The sequence below is a fragment of the Macrobrachium nipponense genome, chromosome 9 (assembly GCF_015104395.2).
Source record: "Macrobrachium nipponense isolate FS-2020 chromosome 9, ASM1510439v2, whole genome shotgun sequence".
Lineage (NCBI taxonomy): Eukaryota > Metazoa > Arthropoda > Malacostraca > Decapoda > Palaemonidae > Macrobrachium > Macrobrachium nipponense.
Window position 1 is genome coordinate 21136433 of NC_061110.1, and position 20379 is coordinate 21156811.

General features: G+C 38.3%; 1 protein-coding gene across 1 annotated transcript in view; it reads left to right on the plus strand.

The window, feature by feature from the left end:
- The window catches only part of LOC135218549 (arylsulfatase B-like), a 39302-nt gene extending 21719 nt beyond the window's left edge, over window positions 1-17583 (plus strand). Inside the window, 4 exon segments of the mRNA XM_064254925.1 lie at window positions 7281-7454; window positions 8626-8882; window positions 9123-9359; window positions 17352-17583. Of these exon segments, the coding sequence (XP_064110995.1) occupies window positions 7281-7454; window positions 8626-8882; window positions 9123-9359; window positions 17352-17533 (850 nt within the window). The 3' untranslated portion in view covers window positions 17534-17583.
- Window positions 17584-20379: the final 2796 nt, after the last annotated feature.

Consider the following 20379-nt stretch of genomic DNA (forward strand, 5'->3'; position numbering starts at 1 on the left):
TACGTATATTTAGTAACTGCAAATTAGGGAAGTAAAATATACATTTACAGCTCCTATAAACTCAAGTATTAAGTTGGGGAATATAGGAGGATAAACAGAATTCTGCACTGCTAAGTAACTTTTTTTACTTAGTTCCTTCCGGATTTACAGCTGCTCTGTTACGAATATTAACTACGTGAGAGTGAACCAAGGAAGCAAAATATACATTGACATTTCACATAAACACAAGCATGAACTGTGTGGAATATACATTAACATATAGGATGCTGAACTCGTAACTACCCATTCATATGGATCAAGTCAAAATGATCTACATAATAATGTTCATGTATCATACATTTGGGAAGTAAATGAATAAACAGTTGAAAATATCAATAAATCTAACGAGAAAATTGTATTCATGTGAAATCGAATATGAAATATATATATTATTATATAATAATATTATATATATTATATTATAATATAATATAAATTTATATATATACGTATAGAATATTATATATATATATATTATATAATATATATATAATAAATATATATATATATTTATTATATATATATATATATTTATATTATATATATGTAATAATCTATTTATATTATATATTTATTAATATTTTAATAAAAATATATTATATAAATATATATGTTATATATTATATATATATATAAAAATCTATATATATATATAATATATATTATAATATAATTATATTTATAAGTTTATTCTATATATTTATATATATTTTAAAATATATATAATATCTAATAGATATATATTATTTACTATTTACTATATATACTATATTATATATAAATATATAATATTATAAATATAGGGTATACTATATAATATAATATAATAATATATATCGTAAAGTTAATAGGAAATATTGTTTATTATCGGGTTCACTATAATCTGGGAATAAATTGCACCCAAAGGAAATTATAAGTGTATATGCCTCTGCCAGAGTCGACTGTCTTTCGTACCTTCTCAAGCAAAACCCCAAGTTCGAGCCCTGACTGGGACATAAGGTCTTATCAGATAAAAAACTAAGCTTGTTGCTTTCAAAGGCTGATTTGCATGAAGTTCATGCTTGAACGATAATCGAATGGCGAAAGTACATTTTGAATCTTTAGCTTTCTCCAGAGAAATGTTAAATTTAGGATAAAAATCACAAAAATATAAATATTTAATGTTTTGTACATAAGGTACCTGTAAATATACCTGTCGTATAACACCTGTATATGAGTATAAACATAACATCTTTTTTTTTTTTCCTAAAAATTTCTTGTAAATATTTTCCACTACAACATGCATACGAATTATTATTTTTTTTTTTTACATAGCTTAAGGAACCACTGAATAGATTTAGCATTCACTGATATTGCTAAGATGATATTTTATAGGAACACGGACATTGTAATACATTTATTAGCTGTTTATTGATTAATTAATATATCTTTTTTTAAATTAAATCTCTAATGTATTTCCTGTACCTACACTTTTATCTTGCTAATGAACAACAATATATTAGGTTGAAGCTTGAATTTACTGGTAATGACCCGTGTGGCGTTGTTCCATATGAACAGGGTTCATCTTCTGGATAATAATAGTAGTAAAAATAACCCCTCTCTCTCTCTTGAAACAAAGTGGCTAGGGGGCTTTGGGGCCCCTCAGCCTTGTGGTTCAGGCCCTCCCAGGCCCCGCTTCCCCAGCCTGGCAGGAAGCCTGCCTTCCTCCAGGGAAGCAGCCTCTGGGGAGGATCTTCCCCAGTCAAGGGTGCCTTCAAGAGAAGGCTTCCCTAGGCGCCTTGGGGCACCATAGTGCCCCTCAGCCTTGTGGTTCAAGCTCTCCCCTTTATCCTAGTTTTTGAAAAAGACACATCATCTCGGAAGGCTTCAAAGATGATTCGAAGGATTTCGGATTTTGCTTTTAGTGACTCTGATGTTGGAGACTTGGAGTTGTACTGAGCTATAGCACTGGGGTAATGCTTGAATGGCTCTTCCAAATGTACATATATCAGTAAAGGGTATCAAAGGAGTTGCTGAAGCGATGCTGAAACGATCTAAAATCTTCTGAGTCTTCCTTGGAAATGTTTCAGAATCCATCTCCTGGAGGGGCAAGAGAGAAGAGCCATTCGAGAATTGCCCCAGTACTATAGCTCAGCAGAACTCCAACTTCATTCTCCAGAGGTAAGCTACGAAATCCTTCGAATTGTCTTGATGCCTTCCGAGATGCGACGTGTCTTATTCGAGGACTTGGTTAAAGGAACATCGTTGGATTATCATAGCCTGGAAGTGAGATCTTATCTCCAAACCAGGACAAAATGGAAACAAGAAGAGAGAAGACAACATCATAGGGACCCACGACAAGGACTTTAGGACACCCTTAAGAAGGGAAGATCCTCCTCAGAGACTGCTTTCCGTTAAGTGTCCTTTCTCCTTCACTTGTCTTTCCAGTTCGAATTCCTTCTTCAGCTCTAACTCTTCTTCAAACATCCGCTCGTCCAGCAAAGTCACTTTCTCCAGCCACTTCTTCCATTTGCAAATACCCCGTCTCTTCCACAGACTTTCCTCATTCATCCGTTCTGGAAGAGTCAAGGTTTACTCATACTTCCATAGTTTCGACACATTTCCAGACCCTCTTCAAAGGCCTTCCTCCTTGCTTCCAGCTTTTCTCGAAGACGTTCCAACGACTGGATTTCACTGCGCATCTTTTCCTTGGCATGGTGGAGCAATTCCAGCAGCAGTTTTTCTATCATCTCACGCGACCATTCCAGCTCTTCCAGATCGTCAGTCAGAGAATCAGTTATAATTCCCCTTGGGTGTTACTCTTACTGGCTTTTAATGAGTTCTGGAATGATTTTTCCAGCACTTTTAAAATTTCCTTTCTGCAAAATGTAAAGACCAGTCCTTTGTTTTTCTTTTAATTTATATTATACACATTTTTATCTATTTAAATTTGTTCATTTATTTTTCCTTGGAAGTTTGTATTTCAAATCAATGGCCCCTCTGAGCTTTTTCCATAGGAACAGAGTTCATTTTCAGAATAATAATAATAATAATAATAATAATAATAATAATAATAATAATAATAATAATAATAATAATATAATAATAATAATAATAATGTTTACATTTCTAAACCAGGATAACTGTTAGCTAATGACATTTAGGTCAATTTCCAGTGAGGTTTGAAATTGAGAGCAGCTAATGTAATAAGATCGTATTTATTTACCGGTTAATAATAATAATAATAATAATATAATAATATAATAATAATAATAATAATAATAATAATAATAATAATAATAATAATTAATATAATAATAACAATAATAATAATAATAATAATAATAATAATAATAATAATAATTATAGTGGCGCCGTGGAGGAGTCGGTTAGGTCGTCAATGGACTTAAGTCAAGTTGGATGGGTGACCGCTCTCCTCGGCATTGATTCCTTGGGAAAGGATCTTTACCATAATTTCCTCAGTCTACTCAGCTGTAAATGAGTACCTATCCCTGATGGGTAGGTCCAGCATTGGGTTAAATAGCAAAACTCAGCAATGATGGAAAGACATGAAGGAATAAACGACAACGACGTAAATGGAACCTCTGGCAACAGAGGAGCTTCGTCCGGCAACCAGGTATTCAACCCAATTGAAGGGGAAGACGGTCAGGTACTTGGAGGTCGTCATCCAGCAACTGATCACCACAACGACAGTCATCAACAGCCTGAGATTGGAGCTACAGAAGCAAAAACAAAAGGAAGAAATGGACAGAGAAGAAAATAAGGAAATATGGAGATGCTATATCAGAAGCAACCCGACGGAGAGAGGATATAGAAGAAGATTGGTCAACATCTGGAATGAGAGGAATAACACCCCCCACAGAGCAGAGGCTGGCAGACCAAGTAAGAAACATAAAGAAAAAGAACTGGCTCTCCCCAACAGAAAGAGAAGAACTGGAAAGGGAAATGTCACACGACAACGAATTACACGAAGACGAACTGAGAGACGATGCCACAAAAAGGACGACAGGGAGGATGAGGTATCAAACAACGACACACGAAGAAACACCGACGAAGTAACAGAGAGGACGGAATGGGTAGAAAAGATTAGACAATGGATGGAGCCAGATACAGAGAGAACAAAGATCCCCTCCATGAAAGCCTACAACACCAAGAAATTAAGGGAGAAAACAAGTGAGGTCAATGAAATAATGGGCATAATACACACCACCAGTATCACAGAAACAAATAACTTGGTATATGCAGGAGCAAGATTAGTAGCAGAACTGATGGGGACACGAACACCAACGCCACCAACACAACCAACCCAACAGAAACCAAAACAGCAACCTCCTTGGAAAAGGCGCCTGGAAAAGCAAATCATGGTGATGAGATCTGACTTGAGTAAACTGAAAGAGATGGCAGAAAAAAGGCTAAGAAGCAAGAAAACAAGGGAGGAACTCAACGAGAAATACAAAGTACAAGAGAGGGGACTAAACAACACAATAAAAGATGTAAAACAGAGGCTTAAGGCCAAAGCACATAAGATCCAACGGTACATGAACAGGAATAAGGGATACCAACAGAACAAACTATTCGGAACCAACCAAGAAAAGACTATTACAGCCAACTAAAGAGGGGAAGACAAACCACCCAGAAATTCCTGAAGCCAGACTCTGGGAAAACATATGGAGCAACCCGGTATCATCACACAACAAACATGCAACATGGCTCCAGGAAGTCAAGCAGAAGAAACAGGGAGAATAAAACAAAGATTCACAGAGATCACGACAGACACAGTCAGACACCAACTAAAGAAAATGCCAAACTGGAAAGCCCCAGGTCCCGATGAAGTCCATGGATACTGGCTCAAAAACTTCAAGGCCCTACACCCACGAATAGCAGAACAGCTCCAGCATTGTATCACAAATCACCAAGCACCCAAATGGATGACCACAGGAAGAACATCCTTAGTACAAAAGACAAGAGTAAGGGAAATATAGCCAGTAACTACAGGCCTATCACCTGCCTACCAATAATGTGGAAGTTACTAACAGGTATCATCAGTGAAAGGCTATACAACTACCTAGAGGAGACAAACACCATCCCCAACCAACAGAAAGGCTGCAGAAGGAAGTGTAGGGGCACAAAGGACCAGCTCCTGATAGATAAAATGGTAATGAAGAACAGTAGAAGGAAAACAAACCTAAGTATGGCATGATAGACTATAAGAAAGCCTTCGACATGATACCACACACATGGCTAATAGAATGCCTGAAAATATATGGGGCAGAGGAAAACACCATCAGCTTCCTCAAAAATACAATGCGCAACTGGAATACAATACTTACAAGCTCTGGAATAAGACTAGCAGAGGTTAATATCAGGAGAGGGATCTTCCAGGGCGACTCACTGTCCCCACTACTCTTCGTAGTAGCCATGATTCCCATGACAAAAGTACTACAGAAGATGGATGCCGGGTACCAACTCAAGAAAAGAGGCAACAGAATCAACCATCTGATGTTGATGGACGACATCAAGCTGTATGGTAAGAGCATCAAGGAAATAGATACCCTAATCCAGACTGTAAGGATTGTATCTGGGGACATCAGGATGGAGTTTGGAATAGAAAAATGCGCCTTAGTCAACATACAAAAAGGCAAAGTAAACGAGAACTGAAGGGATAAAGCTACCAGATGGGAGCAACATCAAACACATAGATGAGACAGGATACAAATACCTGGGAATAATGGAAGGAGGGGATATAAAACACCAAGAGATGAAGGACACGATCAGGAAAGAATACATGCAGAGACTCAAGGCGATACTCAAGTCAAAACTCAATGGAGGAAATATGATAAAGCCTAAACACATGGGCAGTGCCAGTGATCAGATACAGCGCAGGAAGAGTGGAATGGACGAAGGCAGAACTCCGCAGCATAGATCAGAAAACCAGGAAACATATGAACAATACACAAAGCACTACACCCAAGAGCAAATACGGACAGACTATACATAACACGAAAGGAAGGAGGGAGAGGACTACTAAGTATAGAGGACTGCGTCAACATTGAGAACAGAGCACTGGGGCAATATCTGAAAACGGTGAAGACGAGTGGCTAAAGAGTGCATGGGAAGAAGGACTAATAAAAGTAGACGAAGACCCAGAAATATACAGAGACAGGAGAATGACAGACAGAACAAGGAGGACTGGCACAACAAACCAATGCACGGACAACACATGAGACAGACTAAAGAACTAGCCAGCGATGACACATGGCAATGGCTACAGAGGGGAGAGCTAAAGAAGGAAACTGAAGGAATGATAACAGCGCACAAGATCAGGCCCTAAGAACCAGATATATTCAAAGAACGATAGACGGATTTAACATCTCTCCCATATGTAGGAAGTGCAATACGAAAAATGAAACCATAAACCACATAGCAAGCGAATGCCGGCACTTACACAGAACCAGTACAAAAAAGAGGCATGATTCAGTGGCAAAAGCCCTCCACTGGAGCCTGTGCAAGAAACATCAGCTACCTTGCAGTAATAAAGTGGTACGAGCACCAACCTGAGGGAGTGATAGAAAACGATCAGGCAAAGATCCTCTGGGACTATGGTATCAGAACGGATAGGGTGATACGTGCAAACAGACCAGACGTGACGTGATTGACAAAGTCTAGAAGAAAGTATCACTCATTGATGTCGCAATACCATGGGACACCAGAGTTGAAGAGAAAGAGAGGGAAAAAATGGATAAGTATCAAGATCTGAAAATAGAAATAAGAAAGATATGGGATATGCCAGTGGAAATCGTACCCATAATCATAGGAGCACTAGGCACGAATCCCAAGATCCCTGAAAAGGAATCTAGAAAACTAGAGGCTGAAGTAGCTCCAGGACTCATGCAGAAAGAGTGTGATCCTAGAAACGGCACATATAGTAAGAAAAGTGATGGACTCCTAAGGAGGCAGGAGCAACCCGGAACCCCACACTATAAATATCACCCAGTCGAATTGGAGGATGTGATAGAGCAAAAAAAAAAAAATTAAATAACTAATAATAATAATAATAATAATAATAATAATAATAAGGAATAATCAATAAATAATAATAATAATAATATTAATGATAATAATAATACCATTTTCATCTCCAAACCAGGGTAACTGTAATCCAAATTACATATATTTCAATTCCCAGTGAGGTTTGAAACTAAAAGCAGAGAACGTAACTGAATGATCCTTTTCTCTTCCAGGTTAATTCATGCCACTGACTGGTTCGCAACTCTGGCTCGCTTGGGAGGGGCCAAGGCTCCATCTGACACTGATGGATTTGACCAGTGGAACTCCATCACCAGCAACGAACATTCTCCTCGAGTGAGGATGGTATACAACATAGATAACACTGAAAAAATCAGAGCTAGCGTCAGGTAAGGATTTATCTTATGGTATTGTTCATGGCAGGCAAACTTTAGAAACTATAGTCTTAAAAGATAGTATTTCTTTGAGCGTTAGAAAACTAGGTAGAGGTATTTCAAAGTAATTCGTGATTTCACGTTCGTATTTTGCACAAGAAACTTTTCTCCCATCTCGTAATTCAGCTGCCTGGGTGCTTTGATTCTTTTAAGTGTTCTTGTGTTATTATTAGAAAGAAAAGGTTGGTGGGTGGGGTTGGGGGAGACGAGGCAAAGCTAAGTTGGTTTCTATAAGGGGGAAGGTTGGATGCCAGACTCCAAATAGTAACAATGTTAGTGGAAAAAGAGGTAGGCCTATCACGAGTTAAAAGTTCATTTGTCAAACTAATACTACTACTGGATGAGCCTACCTCAAGGTCTAGAGCATACATATTCTCTAGATCTTGGCCTACTTTATCACGATCGGGAGAGTCAACGCCCTCCCTAAAGTTACCAGCTGCCTAGATGCATATATGGCCATCTTAATCTAAATCATCATCCGCCCCAGAGATTGTAACCACCTTGCAAGGACAGTGTTTCTATCACTTCTCATCCTAAAACAGTTGCTTTGTGAATTATAGTGACTGTTTGAATAGGTGATATATTCAGTGTTACCATATATGCAAGGAAAGAAGAGAATGAAGAAGAAAATTACGCCTGACGATTCTGTTAATGAAAAGGTAAAGGGATAGCACATAGCAAGAGAGGAATTGCTCACCAGACTATCACGCTAGGCCTAGAAGGATCCTACTTCCTTCAAGTGGTAGTAGTAACCCTGCAGGTGATTGCTGGGATGATCAATTTAGTCAAATAATAATGAGCTTAATCCAAAGGAAGTAATAACTATCGTAGTTACGGATAATATTAATCTGCGCAGTCTCCGCAATTTACCAAGATGTTAATGAAACAGGAAGATATTGACAGAAGACCTCATGGTGTACCATGAATATTTTCATTACAGTTATATTAAACATGCAGTTTAGGATTACCAATCATTCAGCAACAAAGAACTTTAGCTTTTCCTAACTACAAACTGCAATTAATGGACAATATTAAACTTGTTTTCGAAATGCCTTTAAAAAAATTATTAAATGCAAGAGTAAAAGAGACAAAATTTCTGTAGCTCTTAAATATTTTTTATACACAGGATTGGCAACTACAAACTGATAGTCGGTAACGCAGGTAAAGACGACTGGCGCCCTCCACCTGAACTCAACGAATATGTTAGTCCCAGGAAACTGCCTCTTCTTGAAGTCCCTCCACCAAAGGGACTCATGGAATTCTCTGAAAAGAACAAACGGAAGAGGGATTTCTTCAGTTCAGCTGACGGCAAGAAGCAGCACAAGTTGAAAAAGTTTAGGAATAAATATCGAGTGAAGAATCAACTTCACTCCACGGTCAAGGGTAAGTTCATTCTCAGTCAAGTGTCTGTATTCTCAAATATTAGTTCCTGTAAGACGGAAAGCTCCCCAAAGTATAAGGAAAATTAAAAGGAGTAATTTTTTAAAAACTGAATTTTAACATTTTCCAGCATGTGAGCTTAGAACGTGACTCGCGTTATTACTTTTAATGCCTAAAGGATGCGTAGCCATCGCCCCATGAAACCCAAGACCCCTTGACAAATTGCCTTTTTATTAAAACCAGGCTCCTTTGAGGAAATCGTCCATAACGAAGTCATGACATCCAGCAAAGTCTCCTTGAGGCCGAGGCACTTCAACGACGTTAGAGAGGACCAAGACCTCTCGGGAGGGGAGAACATTGCCACGTGGGGGAGAATGCTCCTGAACGAGCACTTCGGCAGGAGTGGTTGGCTAGACGAGTGGCCCCAGGCTTCAGAAATCCTCAGAAACGAGACGGAGATAAGACTCTACGATGTTTTAAGTAAGTATCATTCCCACGAAGAGGATCACTTACCATTTCTTCTTTTTATTATGAAATGCTTCTTCTAAGACACCAAAGAGACGGATTATATCATCCATTGAATTTAAAATAAAATAAAGAGAAATGCAATGATCAAAGTAAATTGTGATTTACAAGGCATGATTTTCACACATGCAACATGATAAGGTTGTTTTATCACTGGAATGAACTAGAATATAAAATTTAGGCCAAAGACCCGTGGACATATGAGATCATTCAACGCTGAAAGGGAAATTTAATGAAAAAATTTTTAAAGGTGTACCAGGAGGAAATTTACTTGAAGTGCCTTTAGGGATTTTCCCTATAATGGCTGTTTGGACAGCGCTGTTGCAAGATGTTTTGTGCTTTCTTTGCTAAGGGAGGCACGATAGCAAAGACTTCATTATTCCTTATAAAAAAATATTTATAATAGCTTCCCCGCTGAGATTCTTGGGTACGCGAGAGAAAAATGATGCTAAGAGAATATATAAATTGTGCAAGGAAATAAGTTTGGTCTGTTTATGATACCAATTACGTTCATGAAAAGTTAAAGAATGTAAGAATATATATATATATATATAGATATATATATATATATATATATATATATCATATATATATATAGATATATATATATCTATATATATATATACATATGTAGTATGTGTGTATGTATTATATATATATATATATATATATATATATATATATATATATTATATATATAATATATATATCATATATATTCTTACATTTTCTAACTTTTCATGAACGCAATTGTATCATAGACAGACCAAACTTATTTCCTTGCACACTTTATATATTTTTTAGTATCATTTCTTTCTTACGTACCCAAGAATCTCAGTAGTGGAGATATTATAAACATTTTAGATATATATATATATATATATATATATATATATATATATATATCTATATATATATATCATATGTATATATGTTTTGTAATTGCATGTATGTATTATATATATATACATATATAGTCTTACATTCTCTAACTTTTCATGAACGTATTGTTATCATAAACAGACCAAACTTATTTCCCTGCACACTTTATATATTTTTTAGTGTCATTTCTTTCTTACGTACCCAAGAATCTCAGTGGTGAACATAGAGAGAGAGAGAAAGAGAGAGAGAGAGAGAGAGAGTCTCTCTAACTATTTCTGTTCCTGCAAATCCACTTGCAGTGCTTTTAGATATTTCCCTTTTATAGAAAATATTAAATTCAGAAGATAAATAGCATTTGTTTGAAAAGCCCTCATGAGGTAAGAAGATATGAGTCGCTAAGGCGATGGTATTATATCAAAAAGCTTATATCAGCTTAGAAGTACCTACCTGGTGTGCTTAAAATGGCATTATCAATTTCATACTCTCATCCAAGTGAATACTGATGCTGATTCGAGGTTACTGGAGTATTGTTTTCTTTTACTTAAGCCTTTTTACCAGCGACTTGCATCGTTACTTTAGTGACTGGTGTGGTTACTATAATTATTATAATTATTATTGTACTTAGGAAGCAGACCCTCTCTCAAGCATACTTTATTAAAAGTAATGGCTACTTCAGCAGCGTTACACTTGTAGAGATTCTTCTCTATTTTGCGAATAGCGGCTTTTTCCGTGCTACTTAAACAGGTAAGTAGAGCGCCTATAGAGGTCATGGTCAAATACAGGGCCAAAATAGGTGTATATATTTGAATTTTACAGATAAACTATGATACCATAGTCATCAAAGTCATTAGCGATTCTCTCTTCTCTCTCTCTCTCTCTTTCTCTCTTTTCTTAAAGCGAGCCTTCGTCTGGAGCTGCCAGACATCCTCGGGCTGGGAAGCTGAGGGTGGACTGACCTTGGTGTGTTGTTGTTGTTGTTGTTGTATTAAGCCAACACTACTTGTTTGCACGGGCCTTTCCCTTGTTCGGCCCGTAGGTGATCTGAAAAGATTCATTAGGTTCATGGTTAGTTTTATGAAATTGGAAATATTTTTAGTTGTAGAGATAGGAGTGAATAGGGGAAGGATGATGGTGTCAGTAAAAGAAGGCCATCATGTCATATTGTAGTAGAAGTTTGAAAGAATGTAAGGCTTTCGAATATTAGAAAAGCGGTGCAGGTGGGGTTGTCCAACCCTTTACTCCCTTGGGTCCCTGCGGAAGGATTTCAGTGGTAGGTAAAGTTTAAAAGAATGATAGTGGATGATGTGGATAGAGCCTCACAGTGAGGGGATGTGATGTGGGTGGTTGATGTCACTTTTAGTTTATTTACCTTGGTGGAGGTAGGTTGTAGAGCATCTGGGCATGCTCTTCTAAGTTTTCAATGATTGTCTTTGTGACTGTGGCAGCTGCATGCTCAGCATCTTGTGCAAGTAATTCAATTTGTGCTGCACCTCTTAGCTGTGCTGTTTCTCTGCATTCCAGCGGGTAGTGAAGGAGTGGTTGCCGTGTTTCTTCTTGACAGTGTTCACATGGTCTGACACTGTTTTCCACGATTTCCCAGCAGGCTTTATATCCTAGCCTGAGTCACAGCAAGTGTTCTTGGTGTGTGCCTGTCTATGGGAGGAGGCACTAGATCAGTCGATGTCTTATACCATCTGGCAGACGGTGAGTTCTTTTCTACCCACTCACGATGGTCTTTTAGCAAATCTTGGTGTGGTGTCCTTCCTCCTTATATCTGTGGTTGACAGCAGGGGGTCTGCCCCATGCTTGTCTCCTATTGTCTGTTGGCGGTGAGTCTTCGTTTTCATTGGTTGCCTGAGCCAGGTCTCAAGCCACTTTCTTCGAGCCGATGGTTGCGATGCTGCATATCCTGCAGCCGTCTGGACCTCCTGAGCAGCGCTGTAACGTTGATGGGCGTTGCGCTACGCTGTGAGACGTCACGGCTAATTTGATTTCCATCAGCTGGAGGAGTACCTCAATCGGGGCCGTTGTCTTCCGTGGAGTTGTCGTGATCGGTGGTGTCATTGTTGGTGGCAGATCTTCTGATACTCATAGGGAGGAGAAATTCTTCCTGCGTCGTATTCAGTGTAGGTTTTATTTGCTGGATGAGGAGCGCCTCCAGCAGGCACAACCGACGGGCATTAGGGGCCTTCCCGATGATTTTCGTTCTGTATGATGACGTCCCGGGAGATGGCCTTCTGATGTTTGGTGCGGGCGTGATTCTTGATAGCCCCTTCTTGGGCGTGGCATGAGAGTCTCTTCGACAGGCGCATGGTAGTCATACCTACATAGGCGCCGCTGCATTCGCGGACAGGCATGTATACTGGTACACTACATGCGTCTGCTTCAAGGGTTCTCGTGCCTGTGGAGAGGGGTTATTTTTCATAATAAGGTCACGCGTCCTCCGATTCTGGTAAATTATGATTAAGTCGATATTCTTGATGTTGTCAGTCAGGGATACATTTTCAGAAATAATTTTCTTAATGGAGTCCTCTTCTTCACGGTAATGGGAACTCATGAAGGCTTTGTAGTACAGCTTGATAATATCCTGGGGGCGGGGCTGCAGGCTCTCACTACCGTACCATTTCTCCAGGGCTGTGCGGACTTCCTGCCAGGTCGAGCAGAGGGAGAGGGCCCTCCTGATAAAGGCCCTGACGGTGGTGCTTTTGAATCTGGCGGGGCACTCGCTGTCTCCATTGAGGCAAAGTCCTAATTGATCTTTTTTGTGTAGACTGAAGTACAGAGACCGTCTTTCGTCTTGCTTACAAGGACATCGAGGAAGGGGAGCCGATCATCGGAGCTGTGTTCGACTGTGTAATTAAGCACACTGCACTGCTGAAATGCTTGACACGGTGCCCATACAAAAGTTAGCGAAGAGGACCCCCAGTGGGAGCCCATCTCTACTCCGTCCTTCTGGCGGAACATCTGGCTACGGTGGGTGGAGAAACGGGCTTTCTTCGTGCAGATCTCCAGCAGCGTACGGAGCAAGGCTTCCAGTATGTAGAGGGGCGCTTTCGACTGATTCCTGTAGACACGATCAAGGATTATATCTATGGTTTCGTAAATAGGGACTCCACGTCCAGCGAGGCGATAATCCTTGATGGCTTCTATGAATTCTGCCAAAGACTGCAGGCTGTACCGACTCGGGACGTAAGGAGTCAAAATTTGGTTGAGGCATTTAGCCTAGGCGTACGTAGGGGCGGGCGTTTCGCTGGACGAAACTATAGATATAATCCTTGATCGTGTCTACAGGAATCAGTCGACAGCGCCCCTCAACATACCGAAAGCCTCGCTCCGTACGCTGCTAGAGATCTGCATGAAGAAGGCCCCTTTCTCCACCCACCGTGGCCAGATGTTCAGCCAGAAGGACGGCGTAGCGATGGGCTCCCCACTGGGGGTCCTCTTCGCTAACCTTTATATGGGCACTGTGGAGGAATGGGTCTTCGCCAGGATGCAGCAACCCCGTAGATATGGACGCTATATTGACAACATCTTTGTGCAAGTTTACGCCGAAGATGAGGTAGAAGCCCTCCGTCAAGCATTTCAGCAGTGCAGTGTGCTGAATTACACAGTCGAACACAGCTCCGACGATCAGCTCCCCTTCCTCGACGTCCTTGTAAGCAAGACGGAAGACAGTCTCTGTACTTCAGTCTACACAAAAACGACCAATCTAGGACTTTGCCTCAAAGGAGACAGCGAGTGATCCGCCAGATTCAAAAGCACCACCGTCAGGGCCTTCGTCAGGAGGGCCCTCTCCCACTGCTACTCGACTGCACCTCCCAAGTACTTGTGAATAACGGTACTTAAATAAATTAATCAGCAAGGAAGTCTGCACAGCCCTGGAGAAATGGTACGGTAGTGAGAGCCCGCAGCCCCGCCCCCAGGATAATATCAAGCTGTACTACAAAGCCTTCATGAGTTCCCATTACCGTGAAGAAGAGGACTCATTAAAAAGAAAATTTATTTCTGAAAATGTATCCTTGACTGACGACACCAAGCATATCAACTTAATCATATATTACCAGAATCGGAGGGATGCGCGACCTTATTATGAAAAAAAAAATCAACCCCAAACAAAAAAAAATAAACTCAAAACTAAAAAAAAAAAAAAAAAAAAACACAAAGGTACGAGAACCCCTAAAGCAGACGCATGTAGTGTACCAGTATACATGCCCAGTCCCCGAATGCATCGGCGCCTACATAGGTATGACTACCATGCGCCTGTCGAAGAGACTCTCGTGCCACGCCCAAGAGGGGGCTATCAAGAATCACGCCCGCACCAAACATCAGAAGGCCATCTCCCTGGACGTCATCATACAGAAAACGAAAATCATCGGGAAGGCTGCCTGCTGGAGACGCTCCTCATCCAGCAAATAAAACCTACACTGAATACGACACAGGAAGAATTTCTCCTCCCTACGAGTGTGAGAAGACCAGCCACCAACAATGACACCACTGATCACGACAACTCCACGGAAGACAACGGCCCCGATCGAGGTACTCCTCCAGCCGATGGAAATCAAATTTGCCGTGACGTCCCACAGCGTAGCGCAATGCCCATCAATCGGCTCGAATAAAGTGGCTTGAGACCTGGCTCAGGCAACCAATGAAAACGAAGACTCACCGCCACCAGCCAATAGGAGACAAGCATGGGGCAGACCCCCTGCTGTCAACCACAGATATAAGGAGGAAGGACACCACACCAAGTTAGCACCCAAGTCATAACGTATCCCACCAAAGCCAAATGTATGTTACAAAGAAAGACTGTTAGAGAAATACAAAAAATCAATAACTACGCAAAGAAATAGAAGATAACAACAATATGATAATTTCAGCTCCTCTCAATTTCTGCTCGACGTCCCATGGATATTATAGTCAACAACAGGAGAATTCCATATAATCAACAAGCCACAATTCTTGGGTGCAAATTTCAAAAAGCAGGCATTCTTCCCCATGTACAGTCGAGAATAGCTACCGCAAGGAAAACTGTCAGTAGGTTAAAAAGGTTCAAAGGGCTGTCAACAAAAACTCAACTTAAATTATATAAATCACTAGCCAGGCCGCACAGCTAAGTATACCCTAGCCGTCATATTTTGGCGTGCTAATGGAGCCTAAAACAGCACTTAGTAAAATGCAAGCAATTCAGAATAAAGCTCTGAGGCAAGCATATAGGGAAAGAAAGTCCCCCCTACTTCAACACAATAAGGGAGTTGCATAACCACTCCAAATTGGAGCCTCTGAATGTCAGGTTCCATAGACTTGGGCAGAAAACTTGGGACAAATTAAGTCTAGATGACGATAACTTATTCACTACCACTAGAGATCTCACCATCAACCAAGCCAGAGATCACTACTGGTGGAGTAGACTTGAGCCATAGGTCAATTGTGACCCCTCCAGACCAAGGTATATAAACACTGACTAAAAAAAAAAACAAAAATAATAATAATAATAATAATAATAATATGATAAATCAATAATTAACAAATGAATCAAAACAAGATGTGCTAGTACATCTCAATCCTACTAACATATAAAATCAATTCCAGTTATCACGGGCGATGAACCAAATGAACTGTATTCCGAGCCTCTCTTCTCTCTCTTGTCCTTGCATGGTGGCTAAACCAGTAATCTAACTTCGCAAGAGGGTCTGCCCCTCACTTTTTCTCTTCTACTATACTTCACTTTCCCTCCCTTTTTCCTTCCACCTTTCCCATCCCGAGTATCCGCCGTTAGGCTTAAACTGGATTGTATCCAGAGGTACTCTTCCTTCTCCCCTCTTCCCCACTTCCCTGTCCTCATCCTAGTCCTAATCAAGTTAGCTCTGGCTTCCCTTCAAAATGCATAAATTCATACGGGCTGCTGTACGAGCAAGAGCCCGTGCTGGCACAAGGCCAGCTTAATCTCAAACAACAACAACACACCAAGATCAGTCCACCCTCAGCTTCCCAGCCCGAGGATGTCTGGCAGCTCCAGACGAAAGCTCGCTTTAAGAAAAAGAGAAAAGACAGAGAGAGAGAGAAAATTGTTAATGACCTTGATGACTAAGGTATCATAGTTTATCTGTAAAATTCAAATATATACACCTATTTTGACCCTGTATTTGACCATGACCTCTATAGGCGCTCTACTAACCTGTTTAAGTAGCACGGAAAAAGCCGCTATTCGCAAATGCTGCTGAAGTAGCCATTACTTTTTATAAAGTATTATTATTACTATTATTATTATTATTATTATTATTATTATTATTATTATTATTATTATTATTATTGGTTTTCGTGAAGTTAATCCGCGATGAAGTAAAGCAATAGGTGTATATATTATTATATATATATATATATATATATATCTATTATCTATATAATAGATATATAAAATATATATATGAATAATATATATATATATAATATATATAATCTTATATAGATTACTATATATAGATATACATAGATTTGTAATATCTCTATATAATATATATATATAGTTATATATTATATAGTATATATATATATATTATAATACATACATACAGCATGTAGTGTGATATATGTGTAAAATACATATATATATATTATTAATTATATAACTATATATGTATTATGTATATTATAATATATATCGCTTTTCTTTTTGAGTATTTGCTAGATTTTCGAAAGTTCTCCTTCTATATATAGTTTTCTAAATCTATATTTCCCCTACATCATTGCAGACAAACAAGAGTCACTCAAATTTTATTATTATTATTATTATTATTATTATATTATTATTATTATTATTATTATTATTATTATTGTATGCTGGAAAACAGACCTTCTTTCAAACATGTTTTATTAAAATTAATGGCAGAATTCACAGGATTGATTTTATACAAAATTCTTTCAAGTCATAAGGAGAAATGAAAGAATTTTGTATAAAATCAATTTGTGAATTCTGCTATTATTTTTAATAAAACATTATTATTATTATTATTATTATTATTATTATTATTATTATTATTATTATTATTATTATTATTATTATTATTCCAGATGACCCTGAGGAAAGAAACGACCTAGCAACGAAGAAGACTCATAAAGTGAAGACGCTACTGGAATTCGTACTGGAAGAGCTTGCAAATCGCTACGTTCCAGCAGATATTAAGCCTTTCGATCCAGAGGCGAATCCCGAGCGCTGGAATAATGTCTTTAGCCCCGGATGGTGTAAAACGTAATAGTCTTTCCAGGATGTTGAAAAAATCCTTCAACTTTCTTAGACGATGAGTTGTGCCCCCCAAACTCACGTGAAAAATATTCACTGTAAATAAATTATAGATATGATGATTATCTGTTAAATTCCTCAAGATAAGAAGAGGTTCTCGTGACTTCTCTTTGCCTTCCTTTTTCGCGTTACCTGGAATTGGTGCTTTTCGTATTTCCTACCTTTTTCATTGATCTCGTAAGAAGGGGGGGGGTAAAAAAAAAAATTTTTTTGTCTATTTTTTCTTGCCGAACTCCAGTGACATTATTCATATTTCTACGGGTGGATTTGGCCAGAGGCCTCTGTTTTTTGTTTTTCTCTTTGCCATAATATATAATTATATATATATGATATATATATATATATTATATATATATATATATATATATATATATATATATATATATATATATATATAGATATATGTACTACATGGTTCGATATATATGTACTACATGGTTCGCGCCCGTGAACCGACAAATCTCTTATCGACTAAAAAAATCCCCTTCGGTTAAACATATATGAAAATATATTAATTCCGAGGCTAGATAGCGAATTAGATGTTAAAGGACATTTGTAGCTCGATGAATGTGTATAAATCACGGTAATGGGATATGACTCATACATACACAATATATACACACACACATATATATATATATATATATATATATATATATATATATATATATATATATATATATATATATATATATGTATTATATATGTATGTATATATATATATATATAGTATAGATATATACATATATGTATATGTATATGTGTGTGTGATTACAACAAGCAAAGCATGACGTGAAATTCATTTGTTTTCTGAATATTACAATTTTGTTCAGTTCTTTTTATCAAACAAATCATCAAAATATCTTTGCCTTCCAACCTCTCTCTCTCTCTCTCCCTATCTCTCTCTATCTCTCTCTCTCTCTATCTATCTATCTATCTATCTATCTATCTATCTATCTATCTTCGTCTTCCAAACGGCGCAATTAAAATCCTCATTTGTTTTTGTTCATTGGAGCCCTCCAGCGGAACAGATGCAAGACTTGGGAATTTCAGAACAATTATAGAAAGGAATCCATTTGTGAATTTATATGTAGCAGTCGTATTTACAAAGGACGGCCGTCCCTTATCAGCGTCAATCACTGCTGCATGCAATAATGCTTGGCGAACGGCGTTTTAATCAACTTCAATCCCTGGAGGAATATTCATCAAGAGAAGAGAGAGAGAGAGAGTATGAAGCAATGATTTTGTCGAAAACTATTGTTTTGTTCTAAAAAAAAGAAAAAAGTTACAAAACGTGTTTCTCAACAGTGAATAGTTGAAAAATGAATTTATCCTAATTAGGGGAGTAGACCCGTCAGTGCACCTCACTTGGAGCACTGTAGGTATTATTTAAGGTTCTTTGCAGCGTCCCTTCGGCCCTTAGCTGCATCCCTTTTCATTTCTTTTACTGTGCCTCCTTTATTATTTCTTCCAATTCACTTTCCATCCTCTCCTTCCAACTTGTTCATAGTGCAACTGGGAAGTCTTCTTCCTGTTATACCTTTCAAAACTTTTCACTCTTAATTTCCCCTTCAGTAGTGAATGACCCCATAGGTCTCAGCGCTTGGCCTTTGGCCTAAATATCATTTCACATGCCATTCGTAAAATGAACAAGATAACTGGAAAAACATAGTTCATTCCCATTCAAGGAAAAAAGTATATATATATATATTATATATATATATATATATATATATATATATATATATATATATATATATATATATATATATGCATGTGTGTGTGTGTGTTTGCTGTTAAAGTGCACAGAGAGGGATTGTGATTTCCGTAGCACAGATACTCGACGTTTACTTTAAGAAACATCTGATTGAGACAAATTTCCTACTTCTCTGCGTATTAATATTTATGATTTTGCACCCTGCCTCTACCTCGTACTTAACTTCATTCGGGAAAAAAAGAATGTTTGCTTTTAAAGACAAGTATTAAACTGTTAATGTAATCCTACTGTAGTCGTGGACAAAACTACAGCAGTTTCAAAAACGATGTTATGGTACACACAGCATCCGGTTTTTTCTCAGTCCGACAAATATATTGCAACAAGGTCAAACGAATCGATGCTTTCCGAGATATTTTTACACACGATGTGATGCAAGACACGTTCCCTTTGCATAAAGAGGAAAAGCAAAGTAATCCAGTGATATTCAGCAAGGGAAAAATGCTTGTGTCTCTACAGGAGCTCTTTACGTTTCCTTGATACCTGTGAGGCAAAACGATCCGGATGTGATTCTGCATTTATGAGTCGACATCCGTCAGAAGGTTTGTTATTATGTTGACTCATTCATCAGGACTCACTTGACATATTTTACTCGACAGGAAAAGGGATAGAACTGTCACATTTATGATGTAACTTAAGATGAAGAGCAAACTTAGTCTAGTTTGAACTGCGCCTTAAAAACGCACTGTAAATGCCTATTGGCATTAAAAACGCAGTGTAAAGCCCATTGAATCATTCTATGTTATTAGTTTAGCCAACAATAAACTTACCGTAAATCATATAGGAAAAGAAAGAACTTTGGTTGGACTTTACTGTGACTGCAAATTCATAGTAATGATCGCGCGCTTCAGATTATTATAAATGTGACTGGCAGGTATGGGATTAAACTAAGTAGACAGTCATTCATTCAGATAACTAGAACGAGGACAGACTCTAAAGCAACGATTCCCAAACCAGGGTTCCGCTCTGAATAAGAAAAGGGAGTTAATTGTGCTGCTGTATTCGATGATACCAGATACTGCCAG